The following is a 27,018-nucleotide window of genomic DNA, read 5'->3' on the forward strand; positions in this document are numbered from 1 at the left end:
TTCATGTTTGTTGTGTTTTCTCAAGAAAAAAGTCATTCAGCACACTTTAAGCATTCAAACAAAGCCAGTCTTTGCCATGGAAAATAAATGACAGACGCTTCAGCAATCACTTCACTTAATACCCGCCCAGCAGGAGGGCGATGAGAGGCTGCAGTATTCTTATCAGCATGTTTTATAAGTGGCAAAAACTCTTCAAAGAAGCTTTAAATAAATATAATGAATATTGTGGCTTGTTTGCAGGGACTCTAGGTGAGTCAAATTAATATATTGTCCACAAAGACCACATAAAGGGTAAAATAAATACCTTATGCTATAAGCACACTACAGGCCTGAATCTGTCGTCCTCCCTGATTGTCCTCACAAGAGGAAATATATTTCTATTAAGGAGGGCCGTGTAAACTTCTTTGTAGCACGCTGTCATGACAAACATGCAGGGGCAGTAGCTCTATTTGGCCCCGCGCTCTGTGTCCGTAGCAGTCAGCGGGTAAATTGAAAAATCAATTCCAATTTAAATTATTGGAATAAAGAACTCCAGGAGCCAGAGATGTAAAAAAAAAGAAAAGCCTGCTCTTCTTCTAGAGCTCCTTTAATTGGAAAGTCATTTCTTCAGGGTATTCTAATGGTTCTGAGGGAAGATTGCAAAATAAAGTTGATGAGCTGGGGGGGAGGTTAATAGCGCGCGCCTGTGTTTGTGTGTGTTCCACTGACCCCGTGTGTTTTCTTTGCTGTGCCACGCCGCGTTCAGCCGTCCCCTCCCTCATGACAGAGGCACCAAATGAAGACTAATCCAGCAGGCTCACACACACTCAGACACACACTCCCTCTCATGCCTGTGGTCACTCGTCTCATCCATCTGCTATCAGGGGGAGTGTCGGGGGCTCCTGGGTCAAACTAAATTAACCATCCCTCGCTCACAATAGTAAAAATGTAATTGACTTAATGTAAGCAACCCTGGTGATTTGGACAGTCTGGCTGTGAGTAATTTTATGAAAGCTTGCAGACGCCACTTCAGATCTGAGGCCTCTTTAGACCGCGATGATGGATCATCAGACAAAGTCTGTTTAAAACACTGACATAAGCTGTGTGGGTGAAGCTCATTAAAAATATGAAAGATAATTGTCAAATCAATTTAATTTATTGGTGTTGAGACAACTTTTTTAGGAGGGGATTTTTTTTAATGGAATTTCTTTATAGATTTTTTGGGGAGTGGGGGCTCACACCTTTATTTTGACAGACATAGGATTGACAGCTGAGGGCAGAGAGAGACACTGGTGAATGACATATGAGATAGAAGCCACAGGTCCTATTTGAATCCAGCCAGTCCACCTTGAGGACAACAGCCTCTGCACATGGTTTACATATAGGGATATAACCATGAGGTTGATGGCACCACTTCTTTAATGATGTTTACTTTGATAGCAGGCATCATCAAAACTGTCATTTTTGTACAGTAAATGATTTAAAATCTTACAATTTTAAGTCATGTCAAGAGCTTACTCAAGCTATTATTATTGATTATTTACACTCCAATTTGATCAAACCCTCACCAACTGACTAGCTTTTTGTCTGATCAGCATCTTCTTTGGAATTTTGCAGCTTTTCTGTAAAAAAAAAAAAAAAAAAAAAAACACTGGAAAATAGGGAACAACTTTTGACAAGAACCAGGCATGAAAAAAAAAGACCAAAAAGTTGCTTTACAAAGGATTTTGCAGCTTGAAAATTACCGTAACTCCACTTGGGGGTTGTGGTGACCAAAAACTCAACACAAAGTGTGACATCTAGTGGTAAGGCTGCAGAAAGCAACAAACAAATTATCATTACAATGAGTCTGCTGAAGCATCAATGCTTATATCTACCCGCAAACATTTAAATTTGAGCCACAAATCTGCTTGACACTGTGTGGCAAAAGCCACTCATTGTTTACCTTCAAATTCCACATACTCTGCACATGAATCACACTCCTGAGCAGATCATTCCATTTTTACTCAGTCTTTGCAACTCCGCAGTGAGAGCTCTAGGTCGATTTGAAACGTGCCAGAAGTGCCACTAAAGATAATTTCTGAAGTCTATTTTCAGCCGAGGCGAAAACTTGTCAATCCGTGCAAAGCAGACCAACCAAGACAGGAACAAGAATACAAAGAGCATCTGATCATTTTCAAAATACAGTCGAATGCACTGACTCCTGATTGTAAATCTCATTATGTCCCGTTCTGTGGCACATGCCATTGGTCATACGGCAGTAATAGTCGTAGGGTAATAATGTAATGAAGAAAATTTAATTTTTGAGGTTGAAAACCACATAATTTAACATAAAATTACATATCTTTATAGAAAACATAAACCTTTAATTTATTTTTTATTCACTTAGAAGGAAAAAAACTCATAGAATAACATTGAAGAGATCACAGTGAACTCGTTATTGTGTGATTTTGCAATTCCTGTGTAAACTTGTGGTTTTCGATCTTCTCCAACCGTGCTCATACCTGTGCTCCACAGCGTATTGCTTAAAAAAATACACCCGGGGGCGAGGGTGTGCCATTATTCAGAGCAAACTGTGGTGCAATGATTGCCTTACTACCTGGAATGTCCCAGAAATTATGAAACCAGCATCCAAAAGAAAAGATTTCCCAATTCTGTATCATGTTATTATTTTGGAGAACTTTAGCAAATGTAAAAGTGAGTAAATCACATTAAATTTTTTTTTTTTTTAGGCTCATGCTACTAATGCCAGCCTTAACCAGAGGACTTTGCTAAAACTCTTAAAAGACTCTAAAAAGACTGACATCTGAGACCCTCTCACATCTAAAGACCATTTGTTAGCCAGCCGTTGAGTTTTTAGTCTCAGACTCAGGTTTTGCAAAGACTGGTGGTCACTAACTACAAGACTGGAATACGATTCCTTTTCAGATTATTTCCCATCATGCATCTGGTGGAAATTTACAACAACACTTTTTGAGCAGAGAACAAGATGTCAAAGGAGATGGAGATCGCATTTGAGTTAATATTTCTTATAATCCGATGTTTTTAAATCATTTAAATCGAGTAGAAATGAAGGGAAAGTTAAACAACGAAACAACTTTGCATGTTACTGCGACAACCGAGGAACTATCCCAGAAACACTTCAGGATAAAGTACCGTATGAAAACGCGAACCTTATCACCACAGAAACAAACTAATCAGGCTTCTACTTGAAAATCCCACTCCCTAAAAGTGAGTACAACTAAAACAGCCATATGACCTTCGTCCTACTGTTGAACTGAGAGTGTTGAACTACTCTGGGATGTCAGGAACGATGCTGTTTATACTGCAGACTTAAACGTCACACGGAAAAAGAAGTCTTGCCTTGGAGTCATTTCACTGGCTTCACTTGAATTAAGAAATCCACATCTGATAGTTTCCAAGACTGATGCAGGCCTCAAGCTTCATGACAAACAGCTACAACATGCCTACTTCCTATCAGATCAGCCATGTCCCTAAAATGTAAATGAGTAAAAAAACCAGCATGAACTATTCAGACAGAAACAATAGCAAAACATTACACTTAGCAGGACTAAATCTGAAAGGAGATGCTCTTTAGTCCAAAATCAACAAAAACCTCAAGATCCTCACTGGAGCTTTAGCTTCACCTTCATTCTGACACACTGGTTGTGTAAGTTTATAACATAATTCTGATTTTCAATGATGGCACTGTCTATCTGAGGCAGAGTAATATTTAGCTGCTTACTAATAAACTTAAAGGTTATAACATTGTAGGTCAATGTTTTTTTTTTCATTTCACTGCCCTCAGGCAGCCTAAAAATAATCAGTTCTGTGTAGCTGTAAGTAATTATACAGTTTGGCAGGTCCATAAGTCTAAGAGGGAAAAAAGCCTATGGTATATTTTGTTACAGTTTCAAAGTTATCAAAAGAGGAACAAAATAATCTTGAGCGCGACGGATTTTGTTGCTTTACAAGTAAACTAAAAATTATTTTAACAATGACTTTATTTTTTTTGTCCAGGATAATTTCAAATAAAATCAGTACAAACCAAAAGCAAATGATCAAATCATTGTGAAATGATTATCAGACACCTGTAACAGCTCAAAGCATTTCTCTTTCTTACTTCTGAGCTCTAAATTGGCCAGAAGTTGGCATATTTCATACAAAACGTAACTTTGTTAACAGTTGTTTTGCAGCTTCCACATAGTCTGGCGTACGAACCTTGGCTTTGGTATGATCGATGACACGCAGTCTCACTCACCAGATCTGTTTCTGAAACGCCACACAATCACCAGACGTCCTTCGTGTCTTGTTTGCCTTTTACTTCACATCATTCTTTTTTCTGCTCCTTCTTTGTTTGTTTGATGTGATAATATGCTTCAAACTCTCCCAACGATCACAGGTAGATTTAAACACTAGATGGAACAATCTATAACATCACTACTACCAGTTTAAGGTGATTAATAAGAGAAACATAAATATGCCTCCAAGACTTCTTGCTGCTTTTGGTCCTGTTGAAGCAAACATGCGCCAAACCATGACCCCAAAACACCGGTACTGAGATGCTGATTTACCTTTTGTATACATCGTACGGACTGCTTAATTCTCAAATCTGTATATTTTTAATAAATATTTCACTTCTTTTATTTCTGTATTGTTTATAATATGTGATGTATCATTTAAATGCACACTGCTTCAGCAACGGCACCACATATTCAAGCCAGGAAAGTTCACAGAGACTGAGGAGAGAGACAGCCATGTCTGCTGGTTACTAACAGTCTTCCTTTATGTCCTGACAGGTGGGATTTTTTTGTTTTACCACAGTAAACAAACCTACACTGTGAAGGTCTTCACACACTGAGTCCATTATTTTCGGATGTGATCTGTAATTAAGAAAATAAATAAAAATCAAACACTCAAACCTTGGGGTGAGCTGATGACCTAGTGGTCTAAGGCGCTACCCATGTACATGGCACGGGTTCGAATCCAGCCTGTGGCCCTTTGCCCTACGTCTCTCCCTACTCTCTCCCGTTTCTGATTCTATCCACTGTCCTCCCCTATCAATTAAAGACATGGAAAGCCTCAAAAAAAAAAAAAAAAAAAAAATCACTCAAACCTTGCACACTGAGTCCATTGTATCTTATTTGTATTAACTGCATACATTCATAAAAATGTGGCAAATTGTTTTGTACTGTGGCAAAAATAAGCCGTGAGGATGAGCTCTGATGACTCTGCCAAGCTTTAAAAGTCACACTGGGTCTATCCATCCTGACAGAGATCTTCATACGTCAGCGCTGGGCCAAGTTGGAGAGATGAAGAGCAACTTTTTAAGTACAAACTAATTCCATTATCTGTTATTTATGGTAGATATCCATGTCATACACAGGAAAATATTGTTTAAAGCGAGCTTTACATGTGAGGGGGAGGTGAGTGAGAAGGGAGCAGCAGGCGCAGTTCATTATAACCCTCTTTAAATGACTGGGGCTGATGTGACAAAATGCAGAAAAATTATTCTAAAACCTATTCTGAAAAAAAAAATTATGATACATAAAAGTTTCAGCATTATTGTGGAGTTATTATCAGAACAACTTGAGATACATTTTCTTTTTTAAGGTACGAAATATTCAGAAGAAAAAAAGAGTGTGTAAAGAGACACAACAGTAACAGGTTGTTTAAACAGTAAACACTAGTTTATCACTCTAAGTATTTTTTGTCTTTGCATTCAAATTATTTGACAATCATGCCTTAAGCTGCACAGTTTTCCCAGAATGCATTTGGGTATTCAACACTTTTGCACCATGAGTGAAGTTACCCTCTTAGTTAGAGGAATCCCACCTGTGGACCAACTTCAACACAGCAGGGATAAAGTATGGACATCTGTGGAACAGAACTTTCTGGATCAGAATGCACCTTTCAGTCTTTATTACTTCTAGTTGTTCAGTTTTGAAATATGTGAAAGATGTGAGAGATAATTGCAGTGGATGCAAAACATAAATCATACAATTTAGTACATCAACTTACAGACTTTATTGTGATCAGTTCTGACTAACATTAAGAGTATTTCAAGTTGTTCAGTTTTACGTTGCATGCTGTCAGGACTGATTAGTGGCTGGAAATGACTCTGTTAGTTAGCCTTATAAAATAAGAAAAAAAACATGATCTGAAGGTATTTGTATGAAAATTTAAATCCTTGCTTCTTAACTGATGGGTGAGAACCCAAAAATCACAAAGCCATGTTCAGTGGGCAGCAGATGAGAACCTGGACTAAATGTGAGGTAGAAAGCCTATTGAGTGGTTTTATTTTGAAGGATGTGTCTCCATCTATTTGTTCTGCAACATTTTTGGGTCCATCCAAAGTCCAAACAGCCCCAATTTTTAATTACAGTTTTTGAATTTGATATAAAAATTAGGGAGGTGGTGTTGGGTCCTGATGATGAATAAAGAGAGAATCACTGTTTTAGATAATACTTTTACTGTGATCCACAGCTCATGTAGTATAGTTTTAGAAATTATTTGGGTAGCACTTTATTTAAGTATGCCTAATATTTTAGTAATAAATGGTAATTACCTAATAATAGATATACTTGTTACAAGTACTAACTTGGGCATATGGTATATTGAGGAAGTATTAATTGTCGAGTAATTCCTTGTAATTTTGTGGTAATTCTATGGTAATTAGGTTTATTTTACCCTAACTCTACCCCTCCAACTCTAACCCTTACCATAGCCCCTAATCCTAACCCTAACCCTAAAAGATACTCTAAATTATCCAGGAAGGACTCACTTTATTTTGTTTCTTTAATTAACATCCTGGGAATTATCAAGAAACCTGTATAGAAAATTATCATCTTATTTCTAAGAAATGTCTGAGTAGAAAACCAGCTAATTACCAGAGAAAGTCCACAGTGTTCCCAGGGTTAGGGTTAGGGTGAAATACCACCTAATCACCACTGAATTGCCAAAATACAAGGAATTACTTGATAATTAATACATTATTAGTAGGTAAATACTTCCTCAAAATACCACATGTCCCTCATTTTGCAGCTTAAAAGCCATTACTGGTTTCTAATTTTGTAACTGAGCCACTTTTTAACTCGTTTTTTCCTCCCATTGTTGCATCTGTTCACCACTGTCAACCCAGTTTTCCACCTTTTTCTATGTTTAACTCATTTGAAACTTTTTGACAGTTTTAACCCATTATTACCACTTTTAACTAGTTTGTTCCACATTTTTTGTAACCCCCAACCAATTTCCACTACTTTTTACTGCCACTCTTAACCCAATTTTCATTTTTTCCCCTTTTAACCCATTTTTATCTATTTTTATAATCCAACATTTAGCTGATTCTGCCACTGTCTTACCACTTTTAGCCCATTTTAGCCCATTTTGCAATTATTTAACCCAGTTCTGTCACTTTTTTTCCCATGTTTAACTATTTTTATTACTAGGTAATCACCACCTTATTCTTGAGAAGCTACTAGATAATGACAACATCTTACTTTAAAATAACTAGGTAATGAGGGTCCACTAACATACAGTGCTACCATCATTTGAATAGGCAGGTTCACTGTTTTATATCTAAGCTCATTTAAACTACCTAGCCTGCTGATAACATGGTTTTCCCCCTTTTTTAACGACCAATCGATTGATCAGAGAGTGCCTGTAATTTTCAGATTTTCTTTGTGTGACTGCAGCCCTACAAAATTGACTTTATGGGAATTTACTGAAAGTTCACAGTTTTTACAATCATTTTTCACGTTAATGTCCATGCTAAGAACTAATTTTAAGAAATGAACACTGATGATTAATGACTAACGGACTAATGGACGCATGCCCAGCTCTGAAATCAGCACAGAACAATCCCCAGAGATCTCCATTCTCTACCTGAATAAAAACCCAGTCTTGTTTTATACCAACATGCCATTCCAGTTCATACAATCTTGTGTAAATCATTGTACCTTTCTCCGGGCCCCTCTCCTCCCAACCTGTCCCGAGACCTTTCTGCGCCGCGTGTTGACATTAAAGAAACAGTGCTGAGACATTTCCATTCAAGAAACTTGTTGACATAGTTATCAGACATCAGAGAGCCTTGTGTCATTTTGAAAAGGCCTTATGAGAGTAATGGAGATGTTAAAGGGCGTGTTGGCCCCAAATATCACAAAAGGATGAGAGGATATGAACAAGAGAGGAGACAGAAAAACTGATTCTCCAGAGAGAGAGAAAGACGAGGGGGAAGCGCTCGGCTCCATTTCCGCCTAAGAAGCGCGGAGTTAAAAGGTGGACCCTGTACAAATGAAACTCAATTTCACGCCACATTATCCCTCCCTGTTCTCTTTCCTGGCTTTCATTTTCATTAAGACCAGAGACAATCATAAATTAATAATTACTGCCGAATGTCTAAGCGCAGGCCGCGGTCTGGGCCCTCCCCTCGCCTCCGTGCTCCTCCATGTTCACGCTTGCAAAATGTTAATTTAGGTAATGTGGCCTGGCCCTTGTCAGATAAAACTGTTTTGTAGTTTCGCTAATACATAATGGTCTATCTGATTAGGTGACATTAGTCCTATCTTTCAGACGATCAGCCTGCACCTTCCTAATGTCTCTCTGCAGACTCAGGGCACCGCTGAGACATGCAATATTACTGCCTCTGCTAAATGGCCTTGGCTTGGACGTGATGACGAGCCAGGAATTAGCTCAGCCGGGGTTAACAGAGCGGTTGACTTTATCCTGGAGTATAAACACGACTCCGCTGCTCTCTTATGAAACTTTATTTTATCCAAAAATAAAAGAAAATCTGTCAGGAGCGTCAGAAAAAGCTGGTCAAGCAGGAAGAAAACAAGAAAATTGTGCAATGTGATGTTAAACAAAGCAAAATAAAAGACGGGATGATGCGGAATAATCCCGTCTGGATGATGTCTTCATGAGCACGTCTCCATGTCAAGCCGAGGAAAACGCAGAGCACATACACGGCTCACACGGCTTTGAAAAATGCAATCAGCATATTTTTCCACACTGCAGTGAAGTGAAATGTAACAACACAGCTATAATGCACATTTGGTATTTAAAGTCTGCGTGCCTCATGGTCATATTTGTACTGAATTGAATTTATTACAAAATGTGCAGTGATATGAAACATGTAGCTGCAGGGCCTCTTCTCTCACATGCCAGTGCAGGAAAAAGGCATCAGATAGAGAAATAAACATCTGAGGAGGAGCGGCATGTCTCACGAGCTCATTGGAGGCGAGTGAATCGTTCACCGCAGTGAAAAAAAAAAAAAAAAAGTGGACGATTGAGTCATTAAAGGGATAAAGTGGATGTGATGTCAGAGTTTCTTTCACTGCACAGCGAGTTTTAGTACGAAGCATGGCTGCATGATGGATCGCCCGTTGTGTGTCGTATTGTTCTTTCAAGGTTGATTGAAACTTTAACCTCATTTTTAATAAAAAGTAGAAAAGCTTGAAATATTTTCAGGCCTTGAATTTTTACAATGCAGCATTGAATTATGCAGCAATCAGTCAATTATTCATCCGGGCGGCTGTGTTACGGCCACGCTTTAAAAAGCATGCAGAATGGGAATGGGCCGAGCATGCTGTGTCAACACATTTCACTCAGAATTGCTTACTGGAGAGATTTGTCTCTCAATGTCGATTTCATTTCTTTCTTTAATGCGTTTTAAGAGCTCTACCTGTTACTGTTGTTTCTGGAATGATCCCTGCGGATAACTAAAACAAATAATGTCACTCCAGAACAGTCAGGAAGCATTATCATTCAAATCAAACACGCAGAAACACGACAGAAAATATGACACTTGTAGAAAAACACAGTAATTTCCTAACAACCCCCCTCAGAGCTGAAGTGTTGTATAAAGTGTTTTCTATTATGATGCATGACCCTGCAGCACAACGCTCTAGTTAAAGGAGAGCTGTCTGTGTGATGGACATGTATTGTGAATTAACGTCATACTCTTGGAAACACAGAGGAAATAATTTATCTACTGTGAGTTTAGTCACATTATGAATTTACATATTTTATACAGGATTAGCCTTAAAACACAAACATGATCAGAAGAGCAAGAAACACATATTTTTATATACATACTAAAGAAAAGAAGAGAGAAAAAAATGTTTTTTTCCTTGTTGGATTTACTGATTTTTACTTTTTAAATCCATGATGCTCATATTTCTTAAAAGAGCAAATTATTTTAAGCTTTATCAGGATATTTGGGGCTTTATTTCACATCCTCGTTGGAGAGGATGAGAGAGTGGGGAGGACTATAGGCTGTATAAAATATGGACGTAGTCTCAGTGATACCTGCAAGATTGTATCCCGGGGTTTAAAAGTAGCATTATAATAGTTTGTGTCCCTTTCCAGCAGCAGCTCTGCATGTGAAAATGTTCTAAAAGTGACGACAGAACTCCTGTCAAAGATATGTGGCTAATTTATTCAACAACAAACCTGTAATAAAAAGGACTAACACACATTCAGGTACATCTCAAAGAATTAGAAAAAAACAGGAAAAGTCCATTTTCTCCTGTGATTTAATTCAAAAAGTTAAACTTCCATATATTCTAGATTCATCATTTCAAAATGAAATATTTCATGGCTTTTTATGTTCATGATCACGGCTTACAGCTCATGAAAATCAAAAATTGACTGTCTTAAAATATCAGAATGTCACAAAACATCAGTCCAAAAGGATTTATAATACAGAAATGCTGACCTTCTGGAAAATCATGCTCATCTATGCACTCAGTAATTGGTTGGAGCTCTTGGCACAAATTTCTGCATCAGTACGATGTGGCATGGAGCCAATCAGTCCGTGGCACTGCTGAGTTGTTATGAAGCCCAGGTTCCTCTGATAGCAGTCTTCAGCTATCTGTATTGTTGAGTCTCTTATCTTGGTCTTGACTATACACAAGAGATTCTCTAGGAGGTTCAGGTCGGGCCAGTTGGCTCGACAATCGCAATACCACCATGGTCAGCAAACCAGTTTCTGGTAGTTTTGGCTTCACTGTGGCCGGTGCCAAGTCCTGCTGGAAAAGAAAATCTCCATAAATTTCTCAGCAGATGGATGCATGGAGTGCTCAGTCTCATGGTAGATGGCTGACAGCGTTGACTCTGGACTTGACGAAGCACAGTGTACCAACAACAGTAGGTGACATGACAACCTCAAACCACCACTGACCCTGGAAACCAAAAACTCTGGACTTGAAGCACCTTGGATTCTGGGCCTCTGTGATGTTCCTCTGGACCCTGGGATCTTGATTTCCAAATGAAATTCAAAACTTACTTTCATTTTGCACACTGAGCATCAGTCTTGTTTTTACTCCATTGCCCATGTGAGGCGCTTATGACATCCGTGATTCAAGAGTGGCTCAACATTAGGAACGCCACAACTGTGGCCCATTTCCTGGACCCATCTGTGTGTGGAGGTTCTTGATCCACTGACTCCAGCCTCGGTCCACTCCTTGTGAAGCTCCTTTTGGTTCTTGAATCTGCTTTGTTTGACAATCCTCTGAAGGCTGAGCTCATCCCTGTTGCTTTGCCCCTTTTCTAACCATACCTTTCCCTTTTAATCAAATTTCTATGGATATCTTTTGATAGACTCTGAGAACAGCCTGCCCTTTCAGCAGTGACCTTCCCCTCCCCCTGAAGTCTTAAATCAGTGCTCATATGTGAATTTGACCTCAAAATATGCAACAGAATTGGACAACAGTGTTTTCAAAACTGAGCTCAACACATTATTTTATTTGATTGTAAAGCAGACAGAGGGGAAGATTCAAGAAGCTCTATCAGTTGTTGGTGACAACTGACCAAGTTGCTCCGTTGAAGTATTTCTAAAGTTATTTTTAGGCTTCATTCTGCTTTCACTGTAGGGGAGTTGAGGGGAATGTGTTGTAGATTAAAGTCAAACTTGAGCTGCCACTTCCAGAATTGCAGCCTCAGAAAATGTTAGGCTTTCACACGTCCTAATTCTCACCAACATGATAACCTTATCTGAATTTAAAGCACAATAAAGAGATAAAGTGAGAAGCTGTGTAGTTTGCCACTTATAAAAGACCTCACAGCTCTATTGCAAGGTTTTTTCTAAGGTTATTTATTCCTTTTTCATGCCTTTATTGTAGAGGAATCGTGGGATTGAGGTTGCAAATGTGCTGGCATTGCCAGGATTGCAGCCTCAGTGCATATATGCACAACTGCAATGTCTCAAAAACCCTACCAACAAAAGTCAGACTTAAAAATTAGCTGCTTTTTTGACCTGACAATTAAAACCAAAAACTAAAAATGTTTTGAAGATGCTAGGAAAGTTTAATCTCCTCGTTTAACATCATTTGAATTCCAAGTACAGTGAAGGGATGATTCAAGAAGCTATTTAAGTTAGAGGTGACAACAGACCAAGGCGCTCCACTGGGATGTGTTCTTAAGGTTATTTTAATCCTTTTTGTGCCTTTATTAAAGAGACTGCAGTCTCAGTATATGGGGCAGGGGACATCACTGCAAGGCCATCCCAAACCACGGTCTTATGTTCAGATTATTTTACAAAGAAATGTTTGGGCTATTTATGCCTTTATTCAGAGAGGACAGTGGATAAGGTTGGAAACAGGGAGAGGGGAGTTGGAGGGAGACATTTGCGAGCAGGACCTAAACCCAGGATGCCCGGGTACATGGGGTAAGCCCGAACTGCTAGGCCATCTGCACCCCAATGTTCAAGTTCTCTTAAGGCGGGTTCAGACTACATGATTTTTTTGGCTCCATGTCAGACTACACCATAAGACTCTTGCCTCCTCTTGGCTGACAGACTGGCCACACTGCAAGTGTGATCCAGATTCTAAGTGCTCTGTGATGCTGGTGGTCTTTTGCTATGATTTATAGTTTGAAAGTTATTAACCCTCTGAGACTGATGTTGTCATATACGACAAGAGGAGACACAGGTTAGAAAAAGTTCTATAACTTTAGATGTTGAGAAAACAATAAATACACTTGTTATAATGTAAAAAAGAGTGGAATGAAATGCATCTGTTTGCTTAGACTTCCAGTACATCATGCACTTTATTTCAGTTTTTCCAGGCACACCTTTACAACACCCTACGAACAGCTCTACTACCCACTTTTGGGTCCTGACCCACCTGTTGAGTAACCTGAAACACCAGATGGATGTGTAAAACACATCCATCTGGGAAAGCTTCAATAGAAAACGTTTTGGAAAAGGCAGAGGCTTTAAAAAGGACTTAGAGTGTGATTGGATGAACGTTCTATCTGTCACATCTCTACAGGCCCATCAGAGCAACAAAACACGTGATGTAGCCGCTATCCAGCTGCATGGTGACTATATATATTTATTCTTCTTTTAACAAAGAAATGTCAAGTTCTGATAAAACTGACACTTTTGCAGCATCCACGCTAAGCTCTTCGTCCTTGACTGCACTGGCCTCTTGTTGCTGCTTGCCTACGTCATGACTCCACTGCACCCGAAAGTACTGCCCCTCGACACTGATTGGCCCTGTCACTTTCTAACCGAGCCCAAATGTTTTAGATGGGAGCTTTGCAAGATGGATTCGCCTGTGAAAAACAAGGAAACGGGCGTATCCATCTACAATGCAAGGTTACCTGTTGAGAACACCTGCTCTAGGTTATTTCTAAGAAAACTGAAGAGTTTAAGATTCTCAGCATCTCAAAAACTCCAAAACACAAGTCAGAACTGCAAAATCAGCATCTTTCTATTCCTGAACTACAAGGATGGAAAGTAACTCATTATAGTTACTCAAATTTACTTTCTAAGTTCATTTTAAAATCAGTACTTTTACTACTACGTAAATGAGTTTTAACCAGAGTGACTGTACTTTTTCTTGAGTACCATACTCTTGTACAAAAGCTGATACATGGGTGTCAAAAATTAACATCAAATTCAAATGTTTTCATTGTTCAAATCTTTATAAAATAGCTCCACACAGAAGTGTTCTTATCAAGAGACATTTGCATGAACTATTCATAAGAGTTTTATCATGATAGTACAAGTGACTTTAATTTTGGCAACCTCAAAGCAGATAGAGCCCCCGGCCCCCCTCAAACTCTCTGGTGCTCCCACAAGGGGATCCCAAACCCCAGGTTGGGAAACAATGGTCTAGTTGAACATAAAGAGAGAATGATTGAGAATGAGTGAAATGGTCTGCAGTGTTTGAGTTATTTGAAAGTTTTGATCCACCAGTGTTGGTTCAAGTCAGTAAAGAGTCATTTGATCTAAGCTCTGCCCACTGCAATGTCAAATCAAGGGATGTATGGACAGACTTACCCATCATGCCCTTGGGCAGTGTTTAGATGCATTTTATATGTGTTTGGCTGTTACCTGTTGATCCCTGCTAGGATTCTTTTGGTCATGTTTCTGAGGGATTGTTGTGTTTTTTTGTCGGGAGACACATTTGCACCATGTTTGATGTTATCCACAGAGTTAGAGTTTCTAGGCGCTCTTAAAGGAGCAAATTCTTCATCAGTACGCATTGTAGATCAATGTAGAACTTTCAAAGTGATACATGAGTTTAATACTGTCAATTCTGCTGTGTGTTTGACTTCATTATAGAGGTGTGACTTTACCTGAACAACCTGGTCAGAGATCTGCTCTCTTGTTGTTTTTGCCAATAAGGAAAGGTCGTATTTTACCATACAACTCCTCAGGAGCTACTCAGTATTTAAGTTACCTTTAAATAAATGCTTTTTACTTTAACTTAAGGCAGTTTGAACCAGAGTAACTGTACTTTACTTAGTTGTGCCCTTTTCCACCTCTGCTGAAATATGAAAAATCAGTCCTAGTGTGTTGTCAGGTTTTAAATATGTAGCAAATATGAGCTCATGAAACAGTTTTATCATCAACATGTTAACTTTATTTGAATTTGAAGTACAATGAAGAGATGATTCGAGAAGCTATATAAGTTATCAGTGACAACAGACCTAGACACTCCATTGAGAACAAAAAGAACAAACACATTGTGAACATGGGACACTCCTCCTCCTCCTCTTCCTCCTGATTGTAACACATAAGGTCTAAACTGTTTTGCAGTTAAAGGACTGACATCAGCTTATGTCTAGAGAATATACACAGGTGTTTAAGCACCCAAAAGTCTTTAGGGAAAGTAACAGAAAAATCATAACTTAGTATGTTTTTTTTTTTCTTCTTCTCATCAGGATATCATGAAACACTCGAAGAAAAAGAGAAAACGTCTGTGTACAGGGATTAAATGGCATTCAGTTTCCAAAAAAGTTGTGTCATGACTGATTGTTTCTCAAGCTGACACGTGATTTTTTTTTTCTTCTTAAAAAAGCATCGAGAGGTGCTGATTTTTGTGTTTGTGTGTGTGTGTCATGACAAAAAATGTACAGTAAAATCCAAGAAATATTACCTCTGTTACAAAGATTACAGTACTATTGACAGCAAAAGTCTTCATTTTTGAAAGTGAAATGTTTGATAGTTAATGTTTAAAATCATCCGGGCTTGAGTGAGTCAACCCTAGTATTTGTTCAGCACAATATAGGATTTATTAAATATCATAATTCCAGGACAAACATTTACATGCCTGCATGCTTTCTCACCAAAAAATGGCAGCTATAGGAAAGAATGATGGCTCAGAAATAGAACAAAACAAAACTGTAGGTTTATATAAATGGTGGTATTGTTTGCCTAATAGCTCTACTGCATACACAATACCTCTTAACGTTATATACACATTCCTCGGCGATGCGCTGGGCCTCAATGGAGGAGCTTTTTCCTATCATTATCATCAGATCTCGTATATACACAAATGGTAAAAAGGAAACTTGATTGTATTGTCATCTAATTTAGAAAACATGAGCCTCTTTTCCACGAGGATCGATTCTTTTTTCATCTTCATTTTTTAGCCTCCCAGAATTTGAAATACAAAAGTCGAATTTCTGTTTCGAAGCTTTTCTCGCTGGCTGTGATACAGTATAAAAAATCTTCAGTGCTGTGTAATTTGACCAACGGTGTACCACAGGTACTTTTTTTCTTTTTTTTTTCTTTTTTTTTTTTACTGTGCTCAATATGTTTGATATCCTTCACGTTGGCCAACCCGCTAACCTGCTTCATCAAACTATTCATGAGAAAAAAAGACATTCAGACACCTCCTCCAGCATTTTGGGTGAACACAGCATCTCCACTCAAGCAGCTTCTCCTCTCACTAAACCAGCCTGGATGAGGGCTCTGGAGAATCTTCTTTTTTTATAATTTTTCTGAAATTTTTATTTCCTCCAGCTCCTGGCGGCCTTATCAGTACATCACGGTGGTTTTCAGGAACAGTCTTCCATCTGCAACAGAGGACACACAGGAGCCCAGAATTAGCCACCAGCAAACATCCTGCTGACGCAAATGCACTATTCAGGATGTGATTGTTGATGAAACGCTAACTTCAAAAATGTTGCCCTGTGGTGCTTTAGCTGCGCTGCTATGGATTCAGAAACCGATTTAAGGGTGAGATTAAATTAGCAAGCATGGTGAACAGGATTAAACTCATCTACTTTTAATCCAAGAGGCCGTAAAAGAGGGAAACCTTGCCTTTTTTTGAGTTTGCATTCCTGATCATGCACAGTACATTAGTCAGGACATACAAATATAATTACACTGTTACATGCATATTTTATTAGCAGTGAAGCACACCCTGTAAAAGTAGCTATGATAACCACACTCCAGGCATCAGAACCGCTCTCCACATGTGTTTAAGACATCTCTACTGATCCGCTTGTTTGCACATAATATTGAAGCGCTCTCTAAGTGACATTTCCTGCATGGAAACAGTGTTTATTGAAATCGGCAGATGATTCCTCCACTCTGTTATCTCCAGACACCTCCAACCTAACGAGCTTTGTCCATTTCCAGCAGAAGAAAAAAAAAAAAGAGAAGACACAGACTCTTGTTCTGTTGAGCGTTCGCCTGAGCGAGCAGCGCCGCTCCGACGCCGAGCTGGTAAAAGCATCTGTTAGGCACAAGCTCAGGAGCGTGTTTGACGTTTATTACCTTCACAATGCGTCCGCCGGAGAATGCTACAGTAATGCCTTTAAGACGCGCACTTCTCTATGGCAGCAATGCTTAAATTATTCAGCGTTCAAAGAGGAATGCACACAAAGACATTTAGCAGTGCAAGTTGTCGGACATGACACAAGCCGCGCAGGACATCAGAGACGGTGCTTGACTCCTATTGTACAGAGAGATGCAGAATAAACCTGGTTACACTCTCTGAGAGGGGTTTAAAGGTTATTCTTCTGATTTTAAATGACTCTTTCCTTCATTTCACCACTGAGGATTTAGCTCACCTAAAATCTGTGCCCATTATTTTATCAATATTTTATCAATTAGCCCCTTTTAGCCTGATGAAGATTGGAGACAACAAAGGCTTGTTTTGTGTGCTGTATGTTAGGGGTGCAGGGGGGGCTGGGTGGTGTACAAACACACAGGCTAATTACCCAGCACTGCCGTAGGTCTCAAAGGCATTGCACTCAGGCTGCCTGTGTTCAAGCAACAACCACCGACTTCTGTGTAAAAGTCATTACAGCATGAACGCAAAAAAGAGGAGAGGAGGGGGCCAACTTCTTACGAGAGCAGCAGAAACATCACACGTGTCTACCTGTGACAGGCGGAGCAGTTTATGGGGCTGTTAATGAAAACGACGAGGATTCGATGATTTGACGTGTGATGACATTTAAGACGTCTTTGTGAGGAGATTAAGTATCAAAGTGTTTAATAGTTAAAATTATCATAAAAAAGGCATGGGAATAAATGAAAAGAAGTCTAAGTGATTCAATTTTTGGTGCAAATGTTGAAACATCTGCTTTACATACGCAACCAGAAAAATGGTGACGTCTTGACACATTGTTTTATGAAAGAGCGCCTCATTAAAATATGTTAAAACTTTAGTATTTTTATATTCAAATCAAGATGAAAAGTTCATTAAAGAGAATAAATATTTCATTAGATGCTAAATAAAACAAAGGGAATTTTTGGCTTCTCTCAGCATAAAATTCCTTTGAAAGATTAATTAATACATGTAAATTATGCAAATTATGCCCATGCAAATATTTTATGAAGACAATTAAGGGATCCATTAATTACAGTCTTTTTTGCTTCAGTGACATTCATTCATTTAATTTTAATTTCACTTTAACTGTTTTGATGTTTAATCTTGCAACAAAGAACTTTATCTCGGCGCACAGGGTCGTGTAAACTTGCCGAACACATCGAGTGGGAAGCGGCGGGGAACCGGAGAAGATACCGGGGGAAGATATTCGCACGTGCGCCGTTGCCAGGCGGTTACTGGCGAGGTAGAGTCCCAGTAGCTTTTTGCCTGCCTGTGAAAAGAGCCGCGCTCTCACTTGGACCCGATTCAAAACACTGTAAAAGCAATTAATAAACACAGACTGTGTTAATATCGCAGAATTAGAGAAGTGTGACAAAAGACAAATAGAAATAATTAGTTCTCTAAAATTATGCCCTCATTATTTTTTTCCCCTCCTCTCTCTCTCTTTCTCTCTCCCTCTCTCTTTTCATTCCCTGAGTTTGGAGTCGTACCCACACATTTCTCTCGGCTTTCATGCGAGTGATAGGCTTGTTTTTTCTCCCTTCTGCTTGTGTAATTTATCAACATCATTTTTTGCCATTTGAGGTTAATTATACAGCGAGGCTGGCGGAGTCGAGCAGAGGAGACATGGGTGGCAGACAAATGCTTCTCTAATTGAACAGAAACACAAAATGCAGCCTGCTAGTCGCTTTCCTCCTTCATTCTGCTCTTCAAGGCGACGATCAGAGTGATTGAGAGATGGGCTGCATCATACTGTTACTCACAAAGCTTAGGAGAAGAAAAAGTCTAAACATTTAAGCTGAGAAGAGTTGCTTTAAGCAAAACCTTTAACCAATTTATTACAGCACAATAGAAGCAGCCTTTTATGTGAGTGTAAAGTGTCTAAATATACTAATTTGGTATGAAATAAGGGGCTATAATTACACTGTATCTGTGAGTTATCTTTGTGTTAAATGATGACGTATGGATTTCCTTTTTTGGGACATCAAACCGCCTCAGATCCCTGCAGTGACTGAATGACATTTAATTAAGGAGGAGTCCTCATTTCTCTCAGTGCGTTTCTTCACAGAAATATCAGTTCAAGTAGACTAATCAAACATTAAAGAGTTAAAGAGACACAACTTATGCTCAGAGTTGTTTTAGCTCTCCTCCAGAGCAAAAACTAGCTTCATTTCAGAGCTTAAACTCTAGTCCTTAGACTAAATGTTGATTGAAGGAATACAAATTTTAAAAAAGAAAGAAAACAAAACTTTTGACTGTGTTGAAAATGTTTACGTTATTTAAAGCTTCACACTTATTTGACTTTTACCTGCCATCATGATACTGGCTTTCCCACAATCAGGAAAACATGATTGACTGGCGTTGCGCCAAAACCTTGTATCTCCTTTTTTTAATGATTTTATTTTATTTCTTCTTCATGAATCAGTGCTACTGGTCACCCTGTGCATCTGTCAGTGGGTTTTACAAATTTCATACCAATCAAACGTGTCAGAAAAATGCTGGCTGTCACCATTCAGCGTTGAAATTAATTGAAAAGTAAAGTGGGTTTTTTTTTCATTTACTGAAAAGTGGTGATTTTGGAGATAGGAGGTTTTGGCCCAACACAAGTCATTTGTAATGCACGCTATGCCAAAATAAGACTCCATGTAGTCCACTATTGGAAAAACTGTAATTCAACAAAAAATTAGCCTGTTCAAATTCAGCTGGGATTAAGACTCTCAATAGATGATGTTTTTGTAACACTTTATTTTAGTGGTCCCTTATTACCTAGTTATTACATAGTAATAAGTAGTAGTTATCTGGTAATTTATCAGGAATAAGGTGGTAATTACCATGTTATCAGTTGGTATCTTACCTATAATAACACAAAAACATGGTAATATTAAGGAAGTATTTACCTAGTAATAAAATATTAATCATCAAGTAATTCCTCCTAATATACTGGCAATTCTCTGATAATAAGGTGGTATTTCTTAGAAATAAGAGAATAATTTTCTATATAAGTTGCTTGATAATCCCCAGGTAATTTCTTTATTTTGGCACACTAAATTAAAGCGAGTCCTTCCTGAATAAACCCTAAAAATTACATGAAAATTATTCAGGATGGACTCACTTTAATTTAGTGTGCCAAAATAAAGAATTTACCTGGGAATTAACAAGCAACTTATATAGAAAATTATTTTCTTATTTCTAAGACATTACTTGGTAAAATACCACCTTATTACAAGAGAATTGTCAAAACATTACAAAGGTTAGGATTAGGGTAAAATACCACCTAATTATCAGAGAACTGCCACAATATTACAATGAATTACTTGATAATTAATACATGATTACTGGGTAAATACGTACCTAATTTTACAGAGTTGTTACTTGTTAAAATGTCAATTCATTACTAGGTTATAACCACATTCTTGAGAAATTACAAGATAATTACACTTATTACTACAAAATTATTAGGTAATAAGGACTCACTAAAATAAAGTGCTACTAAGTTTTTTCATTAATTGTATTGTTTTAGGCACATTTAAAAACACCACTATTATGCATTTAAAACTGTTTTTGTTTCATTGTAGGGTTTGTTACTGTCTTAAACTAAGGGCTGCTGATTTCCTGTTTGGATGCAGAACTGCTTGTATAGGTAGATCAAAGGTTTTAGCACGAGAATCAGAAAAAGGAACTTGCTATGGATTAAAAAGACAATAAAGGAACAGTAAAAAGGTAAATGTTTGATAAGACAAGGTGCAGATGATTTTTGACTTGTCCACAGAGCTGTCTGAGTTTTATACAGTGAAATATGACAATAAACAGTTTGGACTTATTTTACATCACCATGACTGCAGGGAAATCGTGACGTGGCTTAACCAAAGTGTGTGTGCAGGGATCGCGATACAAAAAAAACATGAGCAGACTAATCATGGGCCTCAATTAATCACAAGTAATGCTATACATCTGTACAGCCCTAACTGGGCTGACTATATATTATGTTTTCTATTGTCTTACTTAGATTACATGGCTGCCAAAGCTTTAGAAAGTAGAGGATATTTAAAAATGTAAGCAGATAAAAGCTGTTTTAGTTGTAAAACTTTAATACATTTCTTACAGCACAAATGAAGCAGCCTTTTATGTGAGTGTAAAGTGTCTAAATATACTAATTTGGTATGAAATAAGGGGCTATAAATACACTGTATCTGTGAGTTATCTTTGTGTTTAAATGATGACATATGGATTTCCTTTTTTGGGACATCAAACCGCCTCAGATCCCTGCAGTGACTGAATGACATTTAATTAAAGAGGAGTCATCATTTCTCTTAGTGCTTTCTCTTTCACAAAAATATCAGTTCAAGTAGACTAATCAAACATTAAAGAGTTAAAGAGAGCTAACTTATTCTCAAAGATGAACATTTCCCACTTTTCACAGCAAATTACACGGAGCATTTTTTTTTTCTCCCGTGGATAAATTGGGACCTCTCCCTGCTGATAAGGGCGGCTGTGAGCAGACGCAGCTGAGGCGCATTAAAGGAAGACGTTTCGAGTAATAATGAGGATAGTCAACCTCTGCGAGGTGTCTTGTATCTGGGTAAACACAGATAGCAGACAGTCTACGGAGGTTATCGCTGGTGCGCCCTTCCCCAAACGCGTACTGCACCCCCTAGGCTAACAAACAAACAAACCATTAAAAATGTACAAGGCTTATTCATAAAATGGATTGATTTGCCCCGTTTATTGCTATCAAAGGGGGGATTCCACTGCTTTTTGTGGTTTTATGACTCATTAATGCTTCCTGAGCTGTAAACAAACCACCTCTTTATTCGGTCTCTCCTAGTTTTTCCCTGTTTTATCTGCTCAGATTTGTCCCAACTAAGATCTGCTTCCTGAATGCATCACGGCCGCTTAAAGTCAAGCAAAAGAACAATATTATTTCTACAGAAAACCAATGATCTTGACCCGGTGCTGTGGCCCAGATGGTGAGCTGTATGCCTGAACAGCAGGCACAGAAACACTAATGTTCATAAAGTGAAGCTGTGTGTGTGTGTGTGTGTGTGTGTGTGTGTGTGAGGGAGAGCAAAAGAGGAAGCAAAGAGGAGGAGGCGGGTGGAGGTGGAGGGGGGAGAAAGGGAGCAAGAGTGAGAGCCAGAGAAAGAGAGAGAGATTTATTGTCTCATCTGAGCCCCTGTACCTTGTATTGTCCTTTCAGCATCTGTTCTTCCACTGCTGCGGTCACTCTCCATCTCAGGGGTCAGAGAGTCTGAGAGAAGAGAGGGATCACCGCCGTTAAACATCCCTGACATCCACCTATCACAATGCAGCGTTCACAGCATCGTTCATTCAAAACAAGAGGCTCAGCCTTCAGGCTATATCCCGCTACACTACGCTGAGTGTGTGTGTTTGACAAAAAGTGCTGCTCTGTGACTTTATCCATGTTAGAAAAGAAAGAGACTCACATCCTTGGAGTAACTTTACAACCATTATCCTTCAAGGATGAGCCTGCATTCAGATGTTTGCTCAAAATCATACAGCTACTCAAGACTAATGGAGAATATTTGGATTTGGAGCTGATATAGTGAAGGCTGTTTCCATACCAGGATTTAAACTTTGATACAACAATAGTGGAAAAAAAACAATATCTATATGTTTTGAAACCACACCAACAAAAACAGACATTACAGACACTTTTTTCACAGTAAGATAACAAAGTTTCTCCGGATTTTACCTGTTTACTCTTAAGATGGTGTATTTGTTATTAATTGACATAAAACAAGACAAACATTTGATTCTACCATACATTATCCTTTATCAAATACAGACATTCAGTAATAAAAAGCTAATGAATAATTTATTTGGTTTATATGCACACAGTGTAGGAAAATACAGTTTCAACACTGATGGTAAAATAAGTATCTTATGTCTTTTTGATAGCCACAAACGGCATTGTTTAGACAGTGAGCTTGGTAGCGCACAAATCAAAGGCAGCACTTTTAAGGAGCTTAAACTTTCAAATTAAAATTAATCATTCTCAGTAAATTGCAGCTTTCTAAGGTGGTTTACCAAGACAATCCTGGCAGAATTTTTCTCTAGTGCAAAAAATGAATGGTAGCTGTTGTTCAGACCTAAAACTTCAGTGCTTGGAGGAATTAGAATAAACAAGAAAAAATAAAGATTTGGCATCATAATTCAAGAAATATGTTAATATATTATTTACACAATATGAACCTTAGCATTAGCGTGCAAGACACGAAAATCATATGCCCAGCTGTAATCAGCTGTTCCCAATTATCGCCTCCCAGCTCTCACAGCCAATCACAGCTCTTTCTCTCAACACAGGGGTCCTTCTCGTTATTCCCTGCTTGCATTTATGCTGCTGGCAAAGCTTAACCCCCTCCACCCCAGCTTCCTCCTTTATAGTATAAAGCTTGTTGCACCCTCACATTCAGATCCGTGCTACTATGGATTAATTGCTTTTGAACCAATTTAGTAGTGTTCAATAAGCTGTGTCATAAATGTATCTATATATGGGGGTTTCTAGCTATGGGCTTCATGGAAAGTCAAAGCATGCTGCTTGAGTAACCCAGGAAACATCTTTTGAGCAGAACTTTCTCCATCGAGTAAAACTGTATATCCATTTTGCAACAAAAAGGTTAAATGCATGACAAGAGTGTTTCTGACTGAAGTAAGGTAATGTATTATGATTTCAAATCTCTATCTTATATAGAATGTTGTTGATGATCAGGCAGAAACCCTGTATCTCCATTTTTCATGAGTTTTATTTATCACCTTTAAATCAGAGCTATTGGTGAAGCTCCATGTGAGTAGAGATGCACAATACTGGGTTTTATATATAAAAAAAATGTAGTTCAGATCTCCAACTTTTGTATATCCGGCTGATATACTGCTTGAAAATATCAAAGTAAATTTTCATATCTGCCTATAACAATAATTAACGTTTTTAAAGTAATATCAGCTGATACAGATATCACGCTGTTAACATTGAGCATCCCTAGCAGCAGGTTTTACACATTTTAAACCAATGAGTATCAAAAAGAGCTTGACCTTAAACCCATTTTACGCCTCTGTAGAACAAAGCAGAAACCCCCATGCTCTTTTCACTAGTCCAAAACCTTGTAACTACATTTAACTTGATTTTGGTAAAATGTTAATTGAATTCCACATTATGTTACCTAATTGCACACAAAAAGACATAATAGCGACTTTTACACATTTTTTCTTATGTCTGGAAAAGCTGTGATTTTGGAGAAAAATATTTAATTTCTCAACTTGCTTCCCTTTTGTTTCTTTCTCCATACAAAAACAAATACACAAACACCATAGTGATCACAATTATTGTGATTATCATTTTGGCCAAATTGTGCAGCCCTACTGCTAATAGTGCTAATGATAGTTAACTTTTAAGCTGTTACTAATACCATAACAATAACATTGTGCATCCCTACTAGACATCCAATGTGGGGTATTTTTTTTTTTTTTATCAGTATATATTGTGATCAAACTACAACACACTGTCCCAATGTTGCCAATGTATTTGTGCAAATAGGACAGTACTTTTTCCTCTGTCTTTGGGTTAAAATATGACTGAAGATCTGTAGCTGTTTTACAGTTTTGTTACTTTCTGTTATTACCAATAATTAAAGTAATTGAGATTTTATCATTTTAAAACACATGGTATCATAAAACATCATAAAGAATAATAAAGTATGAAGTTATCGAACATTTTGATGAGCTTAGTCCTAATAACCCTGGTGGTGTAAACTGCTGGCATTGGATCTCACCATTCATGAAACAATCAGCTCCAAATGCACCTTTGATTTGACAGATTTTATGCAGATAAAAAAAAAAAAAAAGATCGGCATTACTCATGGACATATTAAAATGTTCTGACACACTGGCTCGTAATGACTGTGTCAGTAAATCAGATTTTATGAGCTCATCATGTTTTGTATGCAGAATCAGAACACAGACTCTGGCAAAGAAGCTACTGTTCTAACTGCTGTCACATAACAGACAGGCACAACGCATCCGTTTAAGTTGGAAAACATTTAAATATGAGGTTGGTTTGTGCATGCCTTGTAAATGTGCTTTACATGGAGAGATGTCAGTGTCTTTGCTATGAATGCACTACACTTAATTTGCAATTATTTTGATAATTTCCAGTATTCAAGCAAATATTCCAACATATTTAACTCAGACTTATTACATGCTAAGGTTTGATGCAATTCTCTCTATATTTATCACAGTGAACATGTCATTTTGGAATTTTGGAATAAACAACACTTGAGAGGACCCACAGGATAGTATTTTTTGGCTATTTTTGACATTTTATACGCTAAACACTTGATCAAAATGCCCTCTGGAAATAAGAAATATACTAAATGGATAAATAAAATAAAATGCTGCAAAACATCATGATGCTTAAGCAAAAATGTGTGCTTAAAACCTTTCAAAGTTGCACTTTGTATGAGAAACAGTCCTAGTATGTTGAGCTTAACAGCACTGAGCTTTGTGGGCTTATTTAAATGTAAAGCTCATGATAAGAAACCAGCCTAAAATGGAGTTTTTTAAATTAATTTTTCATAAAATAATTATATTTTAAAGAATAGAGTCACGTGTAAAATCACAGCACTTTCCTTGAATACCTTTCACCTCCTGAAGAGTCACGTTTTCACATTTTGGACTAGAATATTTGGATTATTCTCCCTCTTTTGTTTCATGAACCCCAGTACCCTGACGTATATGACAGTTTTGGATGTGAAACATGAATAAAAAGCGTCTCACGGTGGAGTGTCTGACCGTTGAGTGAACGCATGCTGTCAGAGGGCGATGGCTGCTTCAGGGTCTGCTCGGCCTGCTCTCTCCTCTTGGATTCGTACTCCAGAGCTTCTTGGAGTTTCCTCTTGGCCTTCTTCTCCTTCTTCAGGCGCTTCTGAACGATCGCTGAGATGAGGAAAGACCACAGCAGAAACAAAATGAGCCTAAATTAGCGACAAGTGAAATCTGATAATTCTAAGTACCAGCAGGATGAGATAATAACCTAATTTTAGTAATAGAAAAAGGAAAATCAATTAAACCTAAATATTTTATATTATATGATCTTCAGTATTAAAAGAAAATACTGGGTGCGACTTTACAAACTGCTAGAGGGAATTAAAGCAAATTGAAAAATTTATTGGGTTATTTTTCCTGAATTTCTCTCATTAAACATAAACGACACGGTTAGCATGTGAAGCTAATGCATTTAACATGAGGCACAGAGTGAGTTTGTCTAAGTTAATGCGTATCACCAATTATGTTAACTGACTAAGAGCAGATAAAAAGGCTCTAAGCAGATCATTGTCTGTGCAGCGAGGGAAACACGCCAGCTAATGTCAGTGTTTCAATAGGAAACATTAAACATACATGCAGAGCAATGTACGCACACTCAGGAGCGATCACGTCTACATGAGCACAGGCCTGTTAAGTCACAATGGCTGTGAGAGCACACACGCTCACGCATGCCCTCACACACACTGACAGCTAGGATTCACAGCTAGGTACGAGTCATCAGGCGGTACCTCTGTTCTTCTGCTCCATGGCGAGCTGCTTCTCCAGAGTCTCCCTCAGCTCCCGCTCTCTGAACAGCTCCATCTTCAGCTCCGTCTTCTCCAGCTGCACCTGCTTCTCCTGAGCCCGCGCGTTGTCGATCGCCACTTTGAGCAGGCCCTGGAAGACACGAACGCACACATGAATGAGACGAAGAGTGAGGAGATGTGAAGGAGAGAGTGATGTGGGTTATTTAAAGGCTTCAGCTTGAAGTGACAGCAAAGCAAACTGCGCTGAAAGTGTGTCACGGCGGGCAGCAGATCTCTGAGCTGCCCACAGTAGCGAAGCAGAACAGAGGGGCTAAAAGCTGACTGATGCTACACGACTCCTTTCAGGTGTGTTGGCAGCGTTAGTGCTGCTCTTATCTGTT

At 38.3% G+C, this 27,018-nt stretch overlaps 1 protein-coding gene across 8 annotated transcripts in view; it reads right to left on the reverse strand.

Annotated features, from left to right (window-relative positions):
* Positions 1–14,863: 14,863 nt before the first annotated feature.
* Positions 14,864–27,018, reverse strand: part of dachd (dachshund d) — a 226,498-nt gene continuing 214,343 nt past the window's right edge. For 4 of the 8 annotated variants that reach the window (XM_041806707.1, XM_041806705.1, XM_041806710.1 and 1 more), the window contains exons 12-15: positions 26,621–26,768; positions 25,845–26,003; positions 22,234–22,302; positions 14,864–16,290 (exon numbers count right to left, since the gene is read on the reverse strand). In XM_041806707.1, the coding sequence (XP_041662641.1) occupies positions 16,253–16,290; positions 22,234–22,302; positions 25,845–26,003; positions 26,621–26,768 (414 nt within the window). In that variant the 3' untranslated portion in view covers positions 14,864–16,252. The remainder of the gene's footprint in view (positions 16,291–22,233; positions 22,303–25,844; positions 26,004–26,620; positions 26,769–27,018) is intronic. The other 4 variants (XM_041806712.1, XM_041806711.1, XM_041806708.1 and 1 more) reach the window with 3 other exon arrangements.

Source organism: Cheilinus undulatus, linkage group 15 (assembly GCF_018320785.1).
Source record: "Cheilinus undulatus linkage group 15, ASM1832078v1, whole genome shotgun sequence".
NCBI lineage: Eukaryota > Metazoa > Chordata > Actinopteri > Labriformes > Labridae > Cheilinus > Cheilinus undulatus.